Source organism: Numida meleagris, chromosome 3 (assembly GCF_002078875.1).
Source record: "Numida meleagris isolate 19003 breed g44 Domestic line chromosome 3, NumMel1.0, whole genome shotgun sequence".
NCBI classification, from domain to species: domain Eukaryota; kingdom Metazoa; phylum Chordata; class Aves; order Galliformes; family Numididae; genus Numida; species Numida meleagris.
This window is the reverse complement of record NC_034411.1, coordinates 54,641,406-54,655,134: the sequence shown is the minus strand read 5'-3', so window position 1 is coordinate 54,655,134 and position 13,729 is coordinate 54,641,406. Positions and strand designations below refer to the sequence as shown.

General features: G+C 47.8%; 1 protein-coding gene across 5 annotated transcripts in view; it reads right to left on the bottom strand.

The window, feature by feature from the left end:
• MAP7 (microtubule associated protein 7) overlaps positions 1-11,676 on the bottom strand; it is a 102,377-nt gene extending 90,701 nt beyond the window's left edge. Inside the window, exon 1 of one of the 5 annotated variants that reach the window (XM_021389928.1) lies at positions 11,587-11,676. In XM_021389928.1, the coding sequence (XP_021245603.1) occupies positions 11,587-11,632 (46 nt within the window). In that variant the 5' untranslated portion in view covers positions 11,633-11,676. Of the gene's footprint in view, positions 1-3,106; positions 3,766-11,586 lie in introns of those variants that run through there. The other 4 variants (XM_021389926.1, XM_021389924.1, XM_021389923.1 and 1 more) reach the window with 4 other exon arrangements.

The window sequence follows — 13,729 nt, the reverse complement described above, 5'->3', positions numbered from 1 at the left end:
CAAGACAAGACTCTGTGACACAAACACTATCCATGAAAACTTTCAGGATTTCCAAGGAGCAGATTTACCAGAAGACCCATTACAAGGGAACACTTGTTCCCCTCCACACATCCACTTGTGACCAACATTTCAGCCCCAGCGCAGTCTGATCCAGTAGAGTACCATGAATACGGACTTAATAGATGCAGACTCCTACGAAACTCACATTCAGGCTTGTAAAAGAAAAACTAAAGAAAATGTTCTTACATTTATAGCGACCAGTTAGCTAACTGATACATAGAGGCAAACAGCAACTGTAATCAGAATCCAGAAACCAATTACTGCCTCCTTCCACCCTCCTAATATACCCACTTAGCTGTTAGGAGGGGATGGGAGCAAAGCCAGGAGGAGAGGAAGTTAAAACATTGGGCGAAAAGGCAGTGAATACAGTTCCCATCAAAGGAAAGAAAGTATCAGGTGCACATGGCTACAAAGATCACTGCAGGCTTTTCCTATCTCCAGACTAAATAAATAATGTCTGACAAACATTTTTATTTCATTGTTTGTTTACACTGAAAGAACAAGCTCCATGTGCACCTAACTCAGATCACAGTACAGCCAGCCCAGGACAAGACATGGCTGATATTGAAGTCAATTTACAGAATGTCTTGCAATTATTAACCAGTTTATGATCCCCACAAATGTTTCCCAAATTATAAAAGCGACTCTCACATGAACTGTAAGCCAACCTTAGTATTCTAAGATGGCCCAAACCACCCAAAGTGTGGAATACCTTAAAATGTGGGATGTTATTCAAATATCTTTAAAGGAGGAAGGAGCTGCTTTATTACTTTGGAGTATCAGACCATTAAGGGCCTCTCGGGTTTCGAATAGCAGTAAAAGAAGAGCCCAGCATGACTACAGGAGCTGCAGACAAAGATAGCCTACTTCCATGACCACGCCACTGATAGAGCACGTGCTCAGAAAAAAAAAGGCTCAGCAGCTGCCAAAGCGTGCTGAGCACACAGCAACCAAGGCAGGCTGAGAACTAAGATGAAGCAAACAGTGCAGAGCAGCAACCGAACAATGAGCTCTGAAGCCTGAGGGCAGCCTCACACAGATTCATGGATTCATTGCATCCCATGTTCCCTCTCCCAGCAGCCTCCCCCAGTGCCAGGCAGGGCAGTGAGCGCACCACCTGCAGCCCACCTGTGCAGAAACTCCAGCTCTAACCCCAGCACTTGCACATACAGAAGGGCAAAGAACTACTACAGATACTGTTCTGGAGACAGTAAGAGCTAATTAATCATTAATTACTACAAGAAAATCAAATGAGTATACTTCCAGAAGGTTTTGTACAGCCTCCTGTACTTTCACCAAGAGCATTCAAGTTACACCACCAAATTTTTATCTTAGTAAAACCCCTCATGCACATGCTGGGAGCACAGGGAGCAAGCTATTTGTCTACTTACATTTCATGTCAATAAAAGGAAAAAGAAGATCAGAAACAGAATCTCACTTTTAACAAGAAAGGCAAAGGATGAGCATATCTGCATGACAGATGCAGGCAGAAAATTGCGGCCAAGTCAACAAGAACTTTCACCTTGGGAAACTATCAGTACCACTGAACAAAACCAGGAAAAATATAGATTCTTAGCTTTGTGGGCTGCTGACTCTAGAAGTCACCCAGAGGGTGATAAAGGAAAGCTATATCCTTCTTAAAACATTAAAAAGCTCATCATCATACTAGAGCTTGCATCTCCATTTCACATGGGCAGTTTCAAATGTATGGAAAAGAAACTATGCACACAAGACCCCAGCACAGGAGGCACATTAACAAAGACCAGCAATACAACATCACTATGGTGCTCGAATCTGACCAGTTCTTCACTATTACGAGGAAAAAGCACAAGGTGCAAAACCAAGTACATTCAAAACTCAGGAATTTCATCAGAGCTACCAAGCTACTTTTTCCCTTCAAGGAAAAACAAAATTAGCTTGTTAGCTGTAATAAATATACATACTATAAATTTGCGATTTAAATGCTTGCTTACTGGACTCTTCTGTTACATGGTAGAATGGCAATGTCTGAAATTCAAAACACTGTCTTGAGGCTACAAAACTAGCAGATGTCTTGTAAACAAAAATCTAGTGGAATTTTTTTTCCTGCCCTGAATAAAATAACAAAAAAGAGAGATCATGTAAATGGAATAATCTGATCACAGAAGTAAAGAAGAAGAATTGTGAAGATTCAAGCCTAAGAGTCCAGGCACAACTGTAAGGTGCAGCATCCCTGCCAGACCAACAGAATTCAAACACTAGGATCCAGGTAGAAAACATTAGTGACGTGACACAAGATAGGCAGCAGGCACACAGGACTGGCAGATCTCTGATAATAGAATCGTTTCTGTTGGAAGGCACCTTTAAGATAATCTAGTTCCAAACCCCCTGCTATAGGCAAGAACACCTCCCTCTAGACCAGGTTGCTCAAAGCCCCATCCAGCCTGGCCTTGGATGCCTCCAGGGTGGGAGCACTGGTACAAATCAGTGGCCATCGGCATCCCTCCACCACTGCCATGCACCTGTGTTGTGCACCACAAATAATTTTTCTTTTGCAGTTACCATTTTGAGAGTGACCTGTCCTTAGACAGGCTTATCTAAGTCAGTGTAACTAAACATGTATATATTTATATGTGTTTATACTCTTCCAAAGACACACTGCCCCTTATTCACGCACACAGAAGTAGAGCTAATTCTATACCGTCTTCAGCAAAGCTGTCCCCTGTATCAGGCTAGTATTCCCTTCTGTGTGCTCCAAGCCTCCAGCCACCTCTTTTCACAGGTATTTCTGCAGACTGAGTGCAAAAATCCTTGCAAAGCAAACAAATTCACTGATCTGAAACGGGACCCTCATCTCTACCTGAAAATGGGGTTAAGAACCAAAAAGTAGATGCCGTTTCCCATCCCAAGCAGACGATTGCATAACGGCCCGGGTGCTTTAAACGCGCCCATCCCCGTATCACGGGCAGCGCCCTGGTGCCACTAGGCAGCCAAGTCGAGCCGAACCTGTCCGTGGCGGAGCCCCGCAGCACACACAGCGCCGGTGACGCCGCGGAGCCGCGCATACCTCTCGGTCTTTTGGAATTCCCGTTCTTTTGCTGCTCATCCTCTTCGGTGATGGTGAACAAACCCAGGGGGTTGGGCCTGGCACTTGTCTTCTTCAACCTCTCTTGACGGAGGACAGTAGTTGCACCGGGCATGCTGCTGTTGCCTCTTTCTTATTTCAAAACAAATTAAAAAATAAACAAAAATAGGATAAGCGCCGGCAGCCCCTGCTCAGCAGCTAGCTGCAACGCCGCCTGCTCATTTGAGCGCCGGTAGCAGATCCCCTATGGGTAAGCGGGACGCAAACAGCTGACCGACGCAGCATCCACTCGGCGCGGAGAGGCTCCTCAGCAATAGCCCCAGTTAAAGGCACACCGGTTCGGATGCCGCTCCTTAACCTTCTCCAGCCAGATCGCAGCCCTCGGCTCCGGGCTCCCCGCCGGAACACTCTCCTCTCCCAGCTCCGCTGAAATATTCAGCGCGGGAGGAGAGAACCCGACCCGCCGCCGCGGGCAGTTGCCCTGACAACACGGCCTCCTCCCGCCCAGGGCGGCCCCGTCCTGCTGCGGGCCGCGGGGCTCCGGCGGGAACCTGCGCCGCGCCGCTGCTCTGCCTGCTCCTGCTATGGGAGTTACGGCTCGTCTTCATTAAAGCGGGGAGGATGAGTCGTCTTCCATATATGTATACGTTGCCCTCCCCTTAATTTAATCACCTTCCTAGGCAACGCGTGCCTTCTGCATGAGGAATGCATACACCTACAGTTGCAGGCAGGTGTGTGGGAACTCTGAAATCAGGCTCTCTGGCTGGAGCTGACACGTGGGGCAACTAAACGACTTGTGCAGTTAATATTTGGTGCCACAACATTGGTTTTATGGCACCAACCATTAACTTTCACTTTGCAAAACAACCTGAGACCAACCAGGTGAAAAAAGCCTCCCGAGGCTCCCTTCAGCCACTGCTTTCTGGAGCTCTCCAGCTATATCCAACACAGCCCTCGCACACAGGCTTAGCAACCTGCACACTGCTCCTCACTGCTGCACAACATCCCACACGCTTCACACTCTGTGCCCTCGTCTTAGAGTCACAGAATTATTAAGGATGGAGAAGACCACTAAGATCATCTAGTCCAACCATCAGCCCATCTCCACCATGCCCACTAATCATGTCCCTCAGTGCCACATCCTTGAACACCTCCAAGGACAGTGACTCCACCACCTCCCTGGGCAACCTGTGTCAATGCCTCACCACTCTTTTGAGAAGAAAGTTTTCTAATATCCAACCTGAACCTCCACTGGTGTTGGGGAACGCCCCAAGTATCCCCAAAAGGGGCTTCTCAACACCCTGGTAAAACTTGAGGCCATTACATCTCATCCTATCACTGTTACCTGGGAGAAGAGACCGACTCCCACCTTGCCACAACCTCTTTTCAGGTTCCCCCACTTCAACCTCTCACCATTCCAAATGCCACTAAAGAAAAAAAGGAAAGCTACAACATCTCTCCAATGTTACAGTCAGAGTATTTTCCCCCACTTTAGAGTTTATAAAGAAAAATGTTGTATAGCCTGATGCACCACACACTAGGTAACAAGTCTACAGGTGGCTCACACTTGAGAATTTAAGGTGTGTAGACATGCATGGCCACCTCAGCCATATGGATGGCATCCTGAAAGAGAAGGGTTGGAGCTGATAGAGGTGGCCTGGGATGCTGACCACCCCTCCTCTCTCTGGCGGGGACAGCAAGCACTGAACAAGTTAGCCGCACTGTGTGGGGCACTGGCCCTGAGCCCGGCCTGCAGCCCACCCCAGCACCCACTGACCCCTGGCCGCCTCCTGCCACTCACCACCCTACCAGGGATGATGTGGGTGTGCACAGAAGTCAAGCGTGACAGCATCTGTCAGCATCTGCTAGATGCTGTGTACTGTGGGGTGTGAACAAGAGGAGTGAGGAAAATCCTCCCTAACACAGGCTGTTCTTAGCTCAGCAATTTGCCCTCCAGGGTTTATACAGACTGTCATGCAAGAGAAGCAGCTCCATTTCCTGTTCCCATCCACGGACATGCCTATCACAGATAATACAAAGCAGTGCAGGCTCATCCACCAGCAGTGGTCTGCATTTGGTACAAGAAATTCTTTCCATACCTGCCTCTGTTTCCAACAACAAAGAAGTAGCAGAAAGCACCACCTCCCTGACAGCTTTGCTAAGCATCGCTGCCCTCCATTTCCCTGCTTTCAGTCACCACAACAGTGCTCCTGCCCTTTCAAACATTCAGTTCCAGAGCTATTTTTAAAACAACCCACTGCCCTTTAGGCGCACCTAAGCAGCACCTACCAGCACACTGGTACAGTCATGGCTCTGTCCTCACTGCTGGGTTTGGGCTCTCAGGAGATGGAATCAGGCAGCTGGGCATCTTGAGGGCACTGGGGATGTTTTTCCTTCCTACATCGCTTTCAAACTCATTACCAGTGTAACCACTACACTGCAGCACATGCACCTGCTGGATTTGATAAGTGGAATAACCTGCACAAGGAATTACCTGATGCACAGCAGTCTCACACAGCAGTTTGAACAAAGACTGTAATTATATTGTGACCTGGGATGTGAATATTTATAACAACATACTAACTGATGCTTGTGCATCATCAGACATTCAGCTTGATATCTCACTCTAGTAAACGTGAAGTCAGTCACCACAATCACTGTTGTGGTCTACTGCAAGCAATCTGATTGTTTTCAATGAGGGAACTCCAGATGTTGTGTCTTTCATTCATAGGATCACTATAGTGCCCATAACCATGCAAATACTATATGAAACTCATTGCTGGGACTATAGCAAGCTGTACGTGATGAGTTCATGTTCTACAGCCACCGCCTCAAGAAGCAGCACCCTGCCAGCACAGCCCCTTTGGCTCCTTTTGGTGAGGTGATCTTCCCTGCTCTGTCCTGCTGGGGCAGACAACAGGCTGTGTCCAACATCGGCCAGCTAACAAACTGAAAGTGAAATCCCAGTGAGGACAGGGCAATGTGCATCTTTCACAGGCAGCAGTAGGCTGTGGTAACTAAGATTGTGTACATTTTCAAGGAAAAAAAAAAACAACTGAGCACACTAACTAGATGCCACCCTGTATCACTGGGCATGGCAGGCCATACTACAGAAAATTAAGCCAATCAAATGCAAGATCATATACCACTATAAAAGGTGGAAAGGATCAATTCATAGACAAGTTGCCGATGAAAAGCCCTGCATACAGAAGCACTCACAAGATGTCACTGAATCACAAAATGCAGATTTTTCCTCACTGTACGTTCACTCAACTAGCTACATTTTACAGAAATCTCACATCTTTCTCTTGCAGTATTCTCAGGGGAAGAGCAGATAAAATAACTGTAGAAGAAAAAAAAATACAGCTAAAGAGTACGCAAACAAGCAGTAGAAGTCTTTACTTTCTATTTTTATGGTTTCATGCTGTTCCCTAACTTCTCCTAAAACATCCCTCTCCTCCTTCCCCACCCAAAATAAAAGGAAAAAAAAACAACCCAACTCCTGAAAGAACTCACTGATTCTTTTATTTTTCCCTCTTTCAAAGTACTTAGTAAGAGCTTATAACTATACCACTGTAATGTATACTCAGCAACTACTGAAGCAATAACAAGAAGTTTGGACGGGGAAAACCACGAGCTGAACAGAAGTTGCATGTGCCTCAGTGCTTTTAGAGCAATTTCCACAATCTCTTTGTTATCTTGTTTTAGCTTTATGCAAAATCGCTAACAGGTGAAGTTCATTTTCTTGTAGAGAACAAAACAATACACAACCTTAAGACAGTTCTGGGTCATCCTATATGCTAGCATCAAGAAAGGACATGGCATTTTGCATTTATATTGCTGTTTTCCCAGCATGGAACAATAAGGTTCCACTGGGAATTGGGTTCCAGTCAGATCTTTCCCAGACGAACGATCAGGGAAATCCAGGTATGGTTAACAGAACCCAAGCTAGTCTGCAAAAGCAGTGTACCTACCAATCAAAACCTGCATAAAAACAGTGTGAGAACACAATACAGCATGCAACGTGGACAGTTTTGACAATAATAGCCATCTGTGTCAAAAACTTTATGAACTTATTTAGCATGGTCTTTGTCATGTATTTTTTAATATCAGAACATGCACACTAACTACACTTCAAATTCACTCCCTGCCTACATTCCTCCAGGAGGTTCATCTCCTTGCATATACTTTCTACTTAATTCAGGAGATTTTAAATCAGTCCAAAACCCAAGCAAATAAAGCCTTTTTTTTTTTTTTTTTTTTTGGCATGAAAGAACAGCTATTTACTCAGCATCAAAGAACTGAAAACCTTATTTTCAATGCCATTTGAATCTAGGACAGAGCAAAACAGCCTCAAAAAGACAGATCTTTTTTCCCCTGTTCTAACAGCTTCCTACAAGTTGGAAATCACAGAAATAGCCCCACCATCATAAAAATTACTTGTCTCCATTGAGCCAACCACTTCACAAACACATCTCATTTTTTTTCTGCCACTGCTGTTGTGTTGTTCTTTCTTCCTTCTACCTATGATTGTCAAAATAGAGAACAATCTCATCTTTAGAGGTTTTTAAGTTTCTCTTCAAAGATTTCTTATGTAAATATGCAAGATAGTAAAGAACTTGTAGATTATTTTACAGGAACACATCTTTAAAAAATATATATATTATTATTTAGCCTATAATCATTGATTTTTTTTCCTTCCAAGAAGGTGGAAATAAGGCCCCTTGCATTAATCAGCAGCACAGAAGATAAAATGCCAGAGAATAAGGGAAACCTTCACATCTTTTTGAGTAATGAGAATGCTGTCAAGCATACAGACATCCTCGAACAGCTTTAAACGAGCAATAAGTTGACTCTTATAAAAGTCACAGCCATAATAATACAGTAGAGTACCACGAACAACTTTTTCATTTAGTCATTGCATCGAGTGCTTTAACTCCAGAAAGAGCAGAACCACTCGGCCCTGCGCTGACTGGAACTCGCTCAGAGTGATGCGTGAGCACAGAGGCAGGGCTCTTATCAGCGGATCCACAAGCTCAAACGCATGTACCAGTAAAGCCATCTAACGCAAGACAAAATTGACATGTCTTGTTACACTTTTAATTAAATAGATTTGCGTAGCATGACTAGTTATGCAAATTGCACAATGCATACGGCAATGAATAACAACGTGATTTGAAAAGCGTTGGCTAACCAATCTGTAACAGCAGGATATGGGATCAGGCCTATAGCTGAACACCAGATTGCTTCAGTCCCTGCTCAATTAAATAAGGAAACACAGTGAAGAACGGTGATGGATTGGATGGGGAAGTAGGAGACAGGAACTCAGCGGAAGGCAAAAGTAATCACTGCTAATTATCCCGGGCAGTCTCTCCACTGCTTCTGCCTGCAGAGAGAGTGTAGTTTTAAAATGCTTCACCTGTATGCACATCGGAAGGTGAAAATGCCTGTAAAGCACCCTGAGAATGAAGAGACCTTACCTATGTGCTAAACGTCGGTAGAAATGTGAAACAGTTCAAAGGGAAGGCAACATGCCAAGACCAAATTAAATTTTTCTCCATCAGAGTATTACTGACAGTACTTGATGGATGAAATCCTGTGAAGAATTTGATGCTGTGATAATTGCCAGCATTCTCCTGGCATCTTCCCAGTGCATTTGTTAGAAGATGAACCTGAAAAGCCCGGAGTTTTGGGCTACCTTCTCTGAGGAAAAGACACTAGAGTATCAGACATTGACATGAGAACTATTTGCAGGCGTCAGTACTTTATTTTTTCCCCACAAGTTCATTATACTTGGACTATCGACAAGGAGCATAAGTCATTCCATCACTTGCATCTCTGAGGGCTCCCGAAGTCAAGAGGAATCAGTGATGCTAACTCCCCCCATTTCAATAAGGCAGCTCACCCTCTGATATTTTCTTAGCAGAGAACTACGGGTCACTTTCCTTTAACCCTGACAGATCTCCTAGAATTCACATTTTCAAGAATTTTCTCAAAATCCACTGAGGTTATAAAAAATATCTTATTTTAATAAAAGCAAATACAACATGACTCCAGAATCAATACTCGGGAACGCCTGCAGAATTGAACTGAAACCAGTTTTACAGAAGCACCATCTTCTCACAGCCACTTTCACCTTCAACACACGTAACGTGCACTACACGCGTAGCTTGTTCTGCAGCAGCTCCTCACAGCACACTGCATTAGGACAACAGAAGTTGCATGGAGGGGATCTCCCTCCTGCAGGGAAGGTGGGTGTGCAGAGTTACCACAATACCAGCAGCACGCTGTGGCTTGCACTGCATACATGTTTTTCCAAGTGAAAAATAAAACATTTTGTTGCAAGATTATACACCATTTACATAATTGGGGCAATTACTGCGCTGATCACATTTAATTACATTTAACACCACAAATAATTTCCAGCTGTAAAGCATTAAGTTTATTTATCTGTGCTAAAAAACCCAATCATCATTAAAATAAAATGGCAGTGGTCTCATATTATGGCATATTATGATTTTTGATATTTGAAGTAACATAAAGGAAAGAATATCCATTCTTAACACGAAGCCAAAGTAAAATGGTAGTGCACACAGGTGTAGCTATCTTAGCAGAGACTCTTCCCATCAAGAAAGTATCACAAAAGCTTCAGCATCATTTAAGAAGTTGGATGGTTCCATCAGCTCCTGAATATTTGATCTTACGTTTGTCACAAGCTGTGCTGGGAGGAAGAGGGTGGGGGAAACAGCCTGGCCCACATCGTGCAGGCTGCTGCAGACTTCTCCATCTGCAGCCCTTGCACAAGTGTTACCTGACTAACGGCAAATACAAGCGACCGCACTTCCCCAGCTTTGTAAAGCTGAGGGACAGCTTCTGTAGGGATGCGAGAGCCCTTACCCACGCTTTTATTTTTGGTTTAGTTAGAATGGCTTCATGTCACAAGCTACTGATAAACCAGAGGCTCTGTGACAGAGCACCGCGAGCTACAGCAGCGACTCAGGAAATTATTAACGTAGGGCCAATTAAGTAACAGTAACATGTGCTGGCGTTGTCAAAGATGGACTAGGCTCTAATCAGTAAGGGACCGCAATAGACTGACTCATCTGTATATTACAAGACTGGAAATAGTCACAAAACGGCTAACAAGAAATTATTACGGATGGGGCAGGCAGAGCTCACCGCGGGCCGCCCGCCGCCGTTTCGGAGTCGGTAGTACCGCGGCCGCCCCGCTCCTTGCTGCGGGCCGGTGCCGGCCCGGCGGTGCTCTGCAGCGGGCCGCCAGCTGGCAGGCCGCGCCGCGGGGGCCTCCTAGCGGCCGGCAGGGAACAACACGGCCCCGCGGAGCGCCGAGGCCGCCTCCCAGAGGCGGGGAGCTCACGGCACTCGGGGCCCGAGCGCGACCCGTTGCTGCGCCGGGTAAAGCCTGGCGCCCGGTGAGCGGGAGCGCAGCGCGGTGCCAACGAGACGAAGCGAACGCAGGATTCATCTGCGGCACGGACGTCTTTTTAAAGCACACCTGTAAAACGCGCGGTGTCGTCTCTAGTTTTGACAAACGAAAGAGCCCGCTCCTGCAGTTAGCGAAAATATCGAACTAACGAGGCGAGGGAAGGAGCTGGAAAATGATTTGTTAAACGTGGCTTCAAAGAAAACACCCTGGCATCCCGTTCCTCCCGTCGGAAGCGAAGCGGGCTGCCAGCCCCGCGCACAGAGGGTGAGCGCCCACTGCGGGCCGCTTTCTGCAGGGGGCCGTGTTTGTGAAAAGGGCTTTGAGCAAAAGCGCTGCGTACTGAACCTCCTTAACGACAGGCAGCACGTGGATGCGCCTGCCCGCAGCTGTTGCTCGCTGCTGCGTGCCCACGTTATATAAAATATGTATTAAAACCATTACATCGTGGAAACGCGGTTAATTAACCAGCAGCCACGCGGCTGCTTTGATGAACGCCCTTCAGCCACAAACCCAGCGCGTGCGGGGGAAGCGAAGGACTGCAGAGGGTCCGCGGAACAGCGCTGCGCGGCGAGGGGGAGGAGAAGGGGACCGCGAGCCGGAGGCAGCCCCCGCAGCCGCAAAGCGAGCGGCACCTGCAGCAGCCACGTAGCGCTCCGCCCGCTTCCAAACGCCCACACCTCCTCGCTCTCAGGACAAAATAAAAGGGATCCCGAACCCTCCTGCAGTAAGGCCACCTCTGCGGGGGCGGCAACAGCCCGTCAGGCCGGCCGGCTCCGAAGGCCGGGGGTGCTGCAGTCCCGCATTTACCCGAGCCCCGCAGCCGGGAGGACTGCGGCACCGCGGAGCTGGGGGTGCCGGCGTGCGGTGCCGGTGGGGGAAGCGGGCAGAGCCCCGTAGCCCGGCCGTACACCTGTTGCGAGAGGAACAGCCGCCGCTCCCCACGGTCACCCGCGGCCGCGCAGGGGCGAGCCGAGCCGAGCCGCGCGCCCACCCCGAGCCCCGCGCAGCCCCTCACCTGTGGAGCGCCGGCGCCCGCCGCTCCTGCCCGCGGCCTCCGCCATGTCTCCTCCTCGGCGCGCGCGGCGGCTCCGCCCCGCGGCTCCGCGGCCTCGGGCAGGTGAGGCCGCCACGTCCCGCCCCCGGCGGTAGCTGCAGGTGAGGGCGGGCCGGCAACGGCCGCTGCCCCGAGGGCGGCTGTGAGGTGGTTATGGGGCGGGAGCTGGCGGCTCTCTCTGGATTCCGGCTCGGGTATCTGTATCTCCCTGCGTGTTTTTGCGGTGTCTGTTTGTTTCCTTGCAGGACGCCCTCAGCACGGCTGCTGCGGCGGCTCCTGACGGTCTGACGCGGGACGTGGGGCTTGGGTGGTGAACCTGTGTTGTGGTTTGCGCGCAGGGAAGCGGTGCTGCAACGTGGGCGCAGGCTGGGCTCGGTGCCGAACGCGAGAGGGTCCGGACCCAGGGCTGCTGTTGTCAGGCTTTCCTTCTCGCCTTCTGCGTGATTCTCTTACAGGAGTGGAAGGAGTCCCTGCCATCCTGAGCTGCACTGGAGCAGCCCTAGCTAAGGATCAAGAGGCTGCTAAGCTCGAGCAGTATGTCCTGTAATCAAAAGGCTGCCTGCTGCAGAATCCTCCACTAAAACGTACCACGTCCTCAGAGCACGATCTCACTTGAGGTCAGCAAGTACCTGCTAGCATCCCCAGAAAGCCAGACTGAGGGATTCTCCCTTAAAGGGGGCTACAAGAAGGAAGAGGAAAGACTCTTCAGCAGGGTCTGCTGTGATGGGTCAAGGGGAAATGGTTTCAAACTAAAGGAGGAGAGATTTAGACTGGATATGAAGAAAAAGTTTTTCACAAGAAGAGTAGTGAAGCACTGGAACAGGTTACCCAGAGATGTGGTGGATGCTCCATCCTTGGAGACGTTCAAGATCAGGCTGGATGGGGCTCTGAGCAACCTGATGGAGCTATAGATGTCCCTGTTCATTGCAGGGGAGTTGAACTAGATGGCCTTTAAGGGTCCCTTCCACCTCAAGGATTCTATGATCCCTGGCTGACCTGCCTGATGCACTCCATCCCAAAGTGTGTGTGTTTTCTCTGTTACAAATAATTCCAAGAGTCCAGAACAATTTACATGCAATGGCCTCAAGTGCATGGTGGGGATATTACAAACTCTTTTCTGATTGTGCACAGCTCTAGCCCACAGATAAGCCACAGGCGCTCAGGTAGGATGGCTGTCTAGCCCTGCATCAGATATGACACAGCCCTATGGAACGGGTTACTGAGCTGCTCTGCAGGTCTGGTGAGGCCACCAACGAACCACAGGAATTAATTCCTAGCTGGTGCCAAGCTAGGTCTCGTGGAGACATTAAAATGGACATGGAAACGATCATGCTCTCTTACGCGTAGCTGGCATTCCTGATCATCCTGAGTCATAGGCCATGGAGAACAGGCCCCTTGCTTTCAAAGTATGAATGTCGAAAGCAATGCGATTGTGTTCTGTCCTATTCGTCCCACATAAAACCAGAGGTTTTCAAGCTGCAGTCATGGGCTAACACAGCATCCTATTTCACATTGCCAAATCAAATTAGGGGAGTTTGTTTTCCTAGAGTGGCTTTTCCACATGTAGGATTTTTTTAATTAGTTGGGTTTTACAAGTCAGTCTTTCCCACCACTCTTTCCTGAGTATGTAATTTTCTTGGGAAATACACAACCTGAAAAATGTGGGGTGTAAGCTGTTCACCAATTACCAAAGCTTATGAAAAAAGGAGTATCTTCTGTCTAAGCACGTTCTATTCACAATGGAATGAGGATTTGTTTGTGTTAGAGTTTATTTAACAACTGCCCCAGAAGAATCTCAATGCAGGAATGCCAGGATGACAATCAGTGTGGATGGACAGAAAGTATCCATGATCCTTTCTCATAACATGCGAGAAAAGGGATATGGGCAAAGATAGAAGAAATCAAAACAACTGTGATGTGCACAGAGGATGGGTGTTCTTTTTATCACATCGAGTAGAGGAGCCTGAGAAGAACTGCGTTCTGCTGGGAGTTGTCAGCATTCCTTTTCACTCTGATTTTAGTATGGAGAAAACACTCAAGGCTATGGATTATCAAAATCAAATCATTAACTTGAACACGTCAGAAAGGTTTCCTTGATACTCGG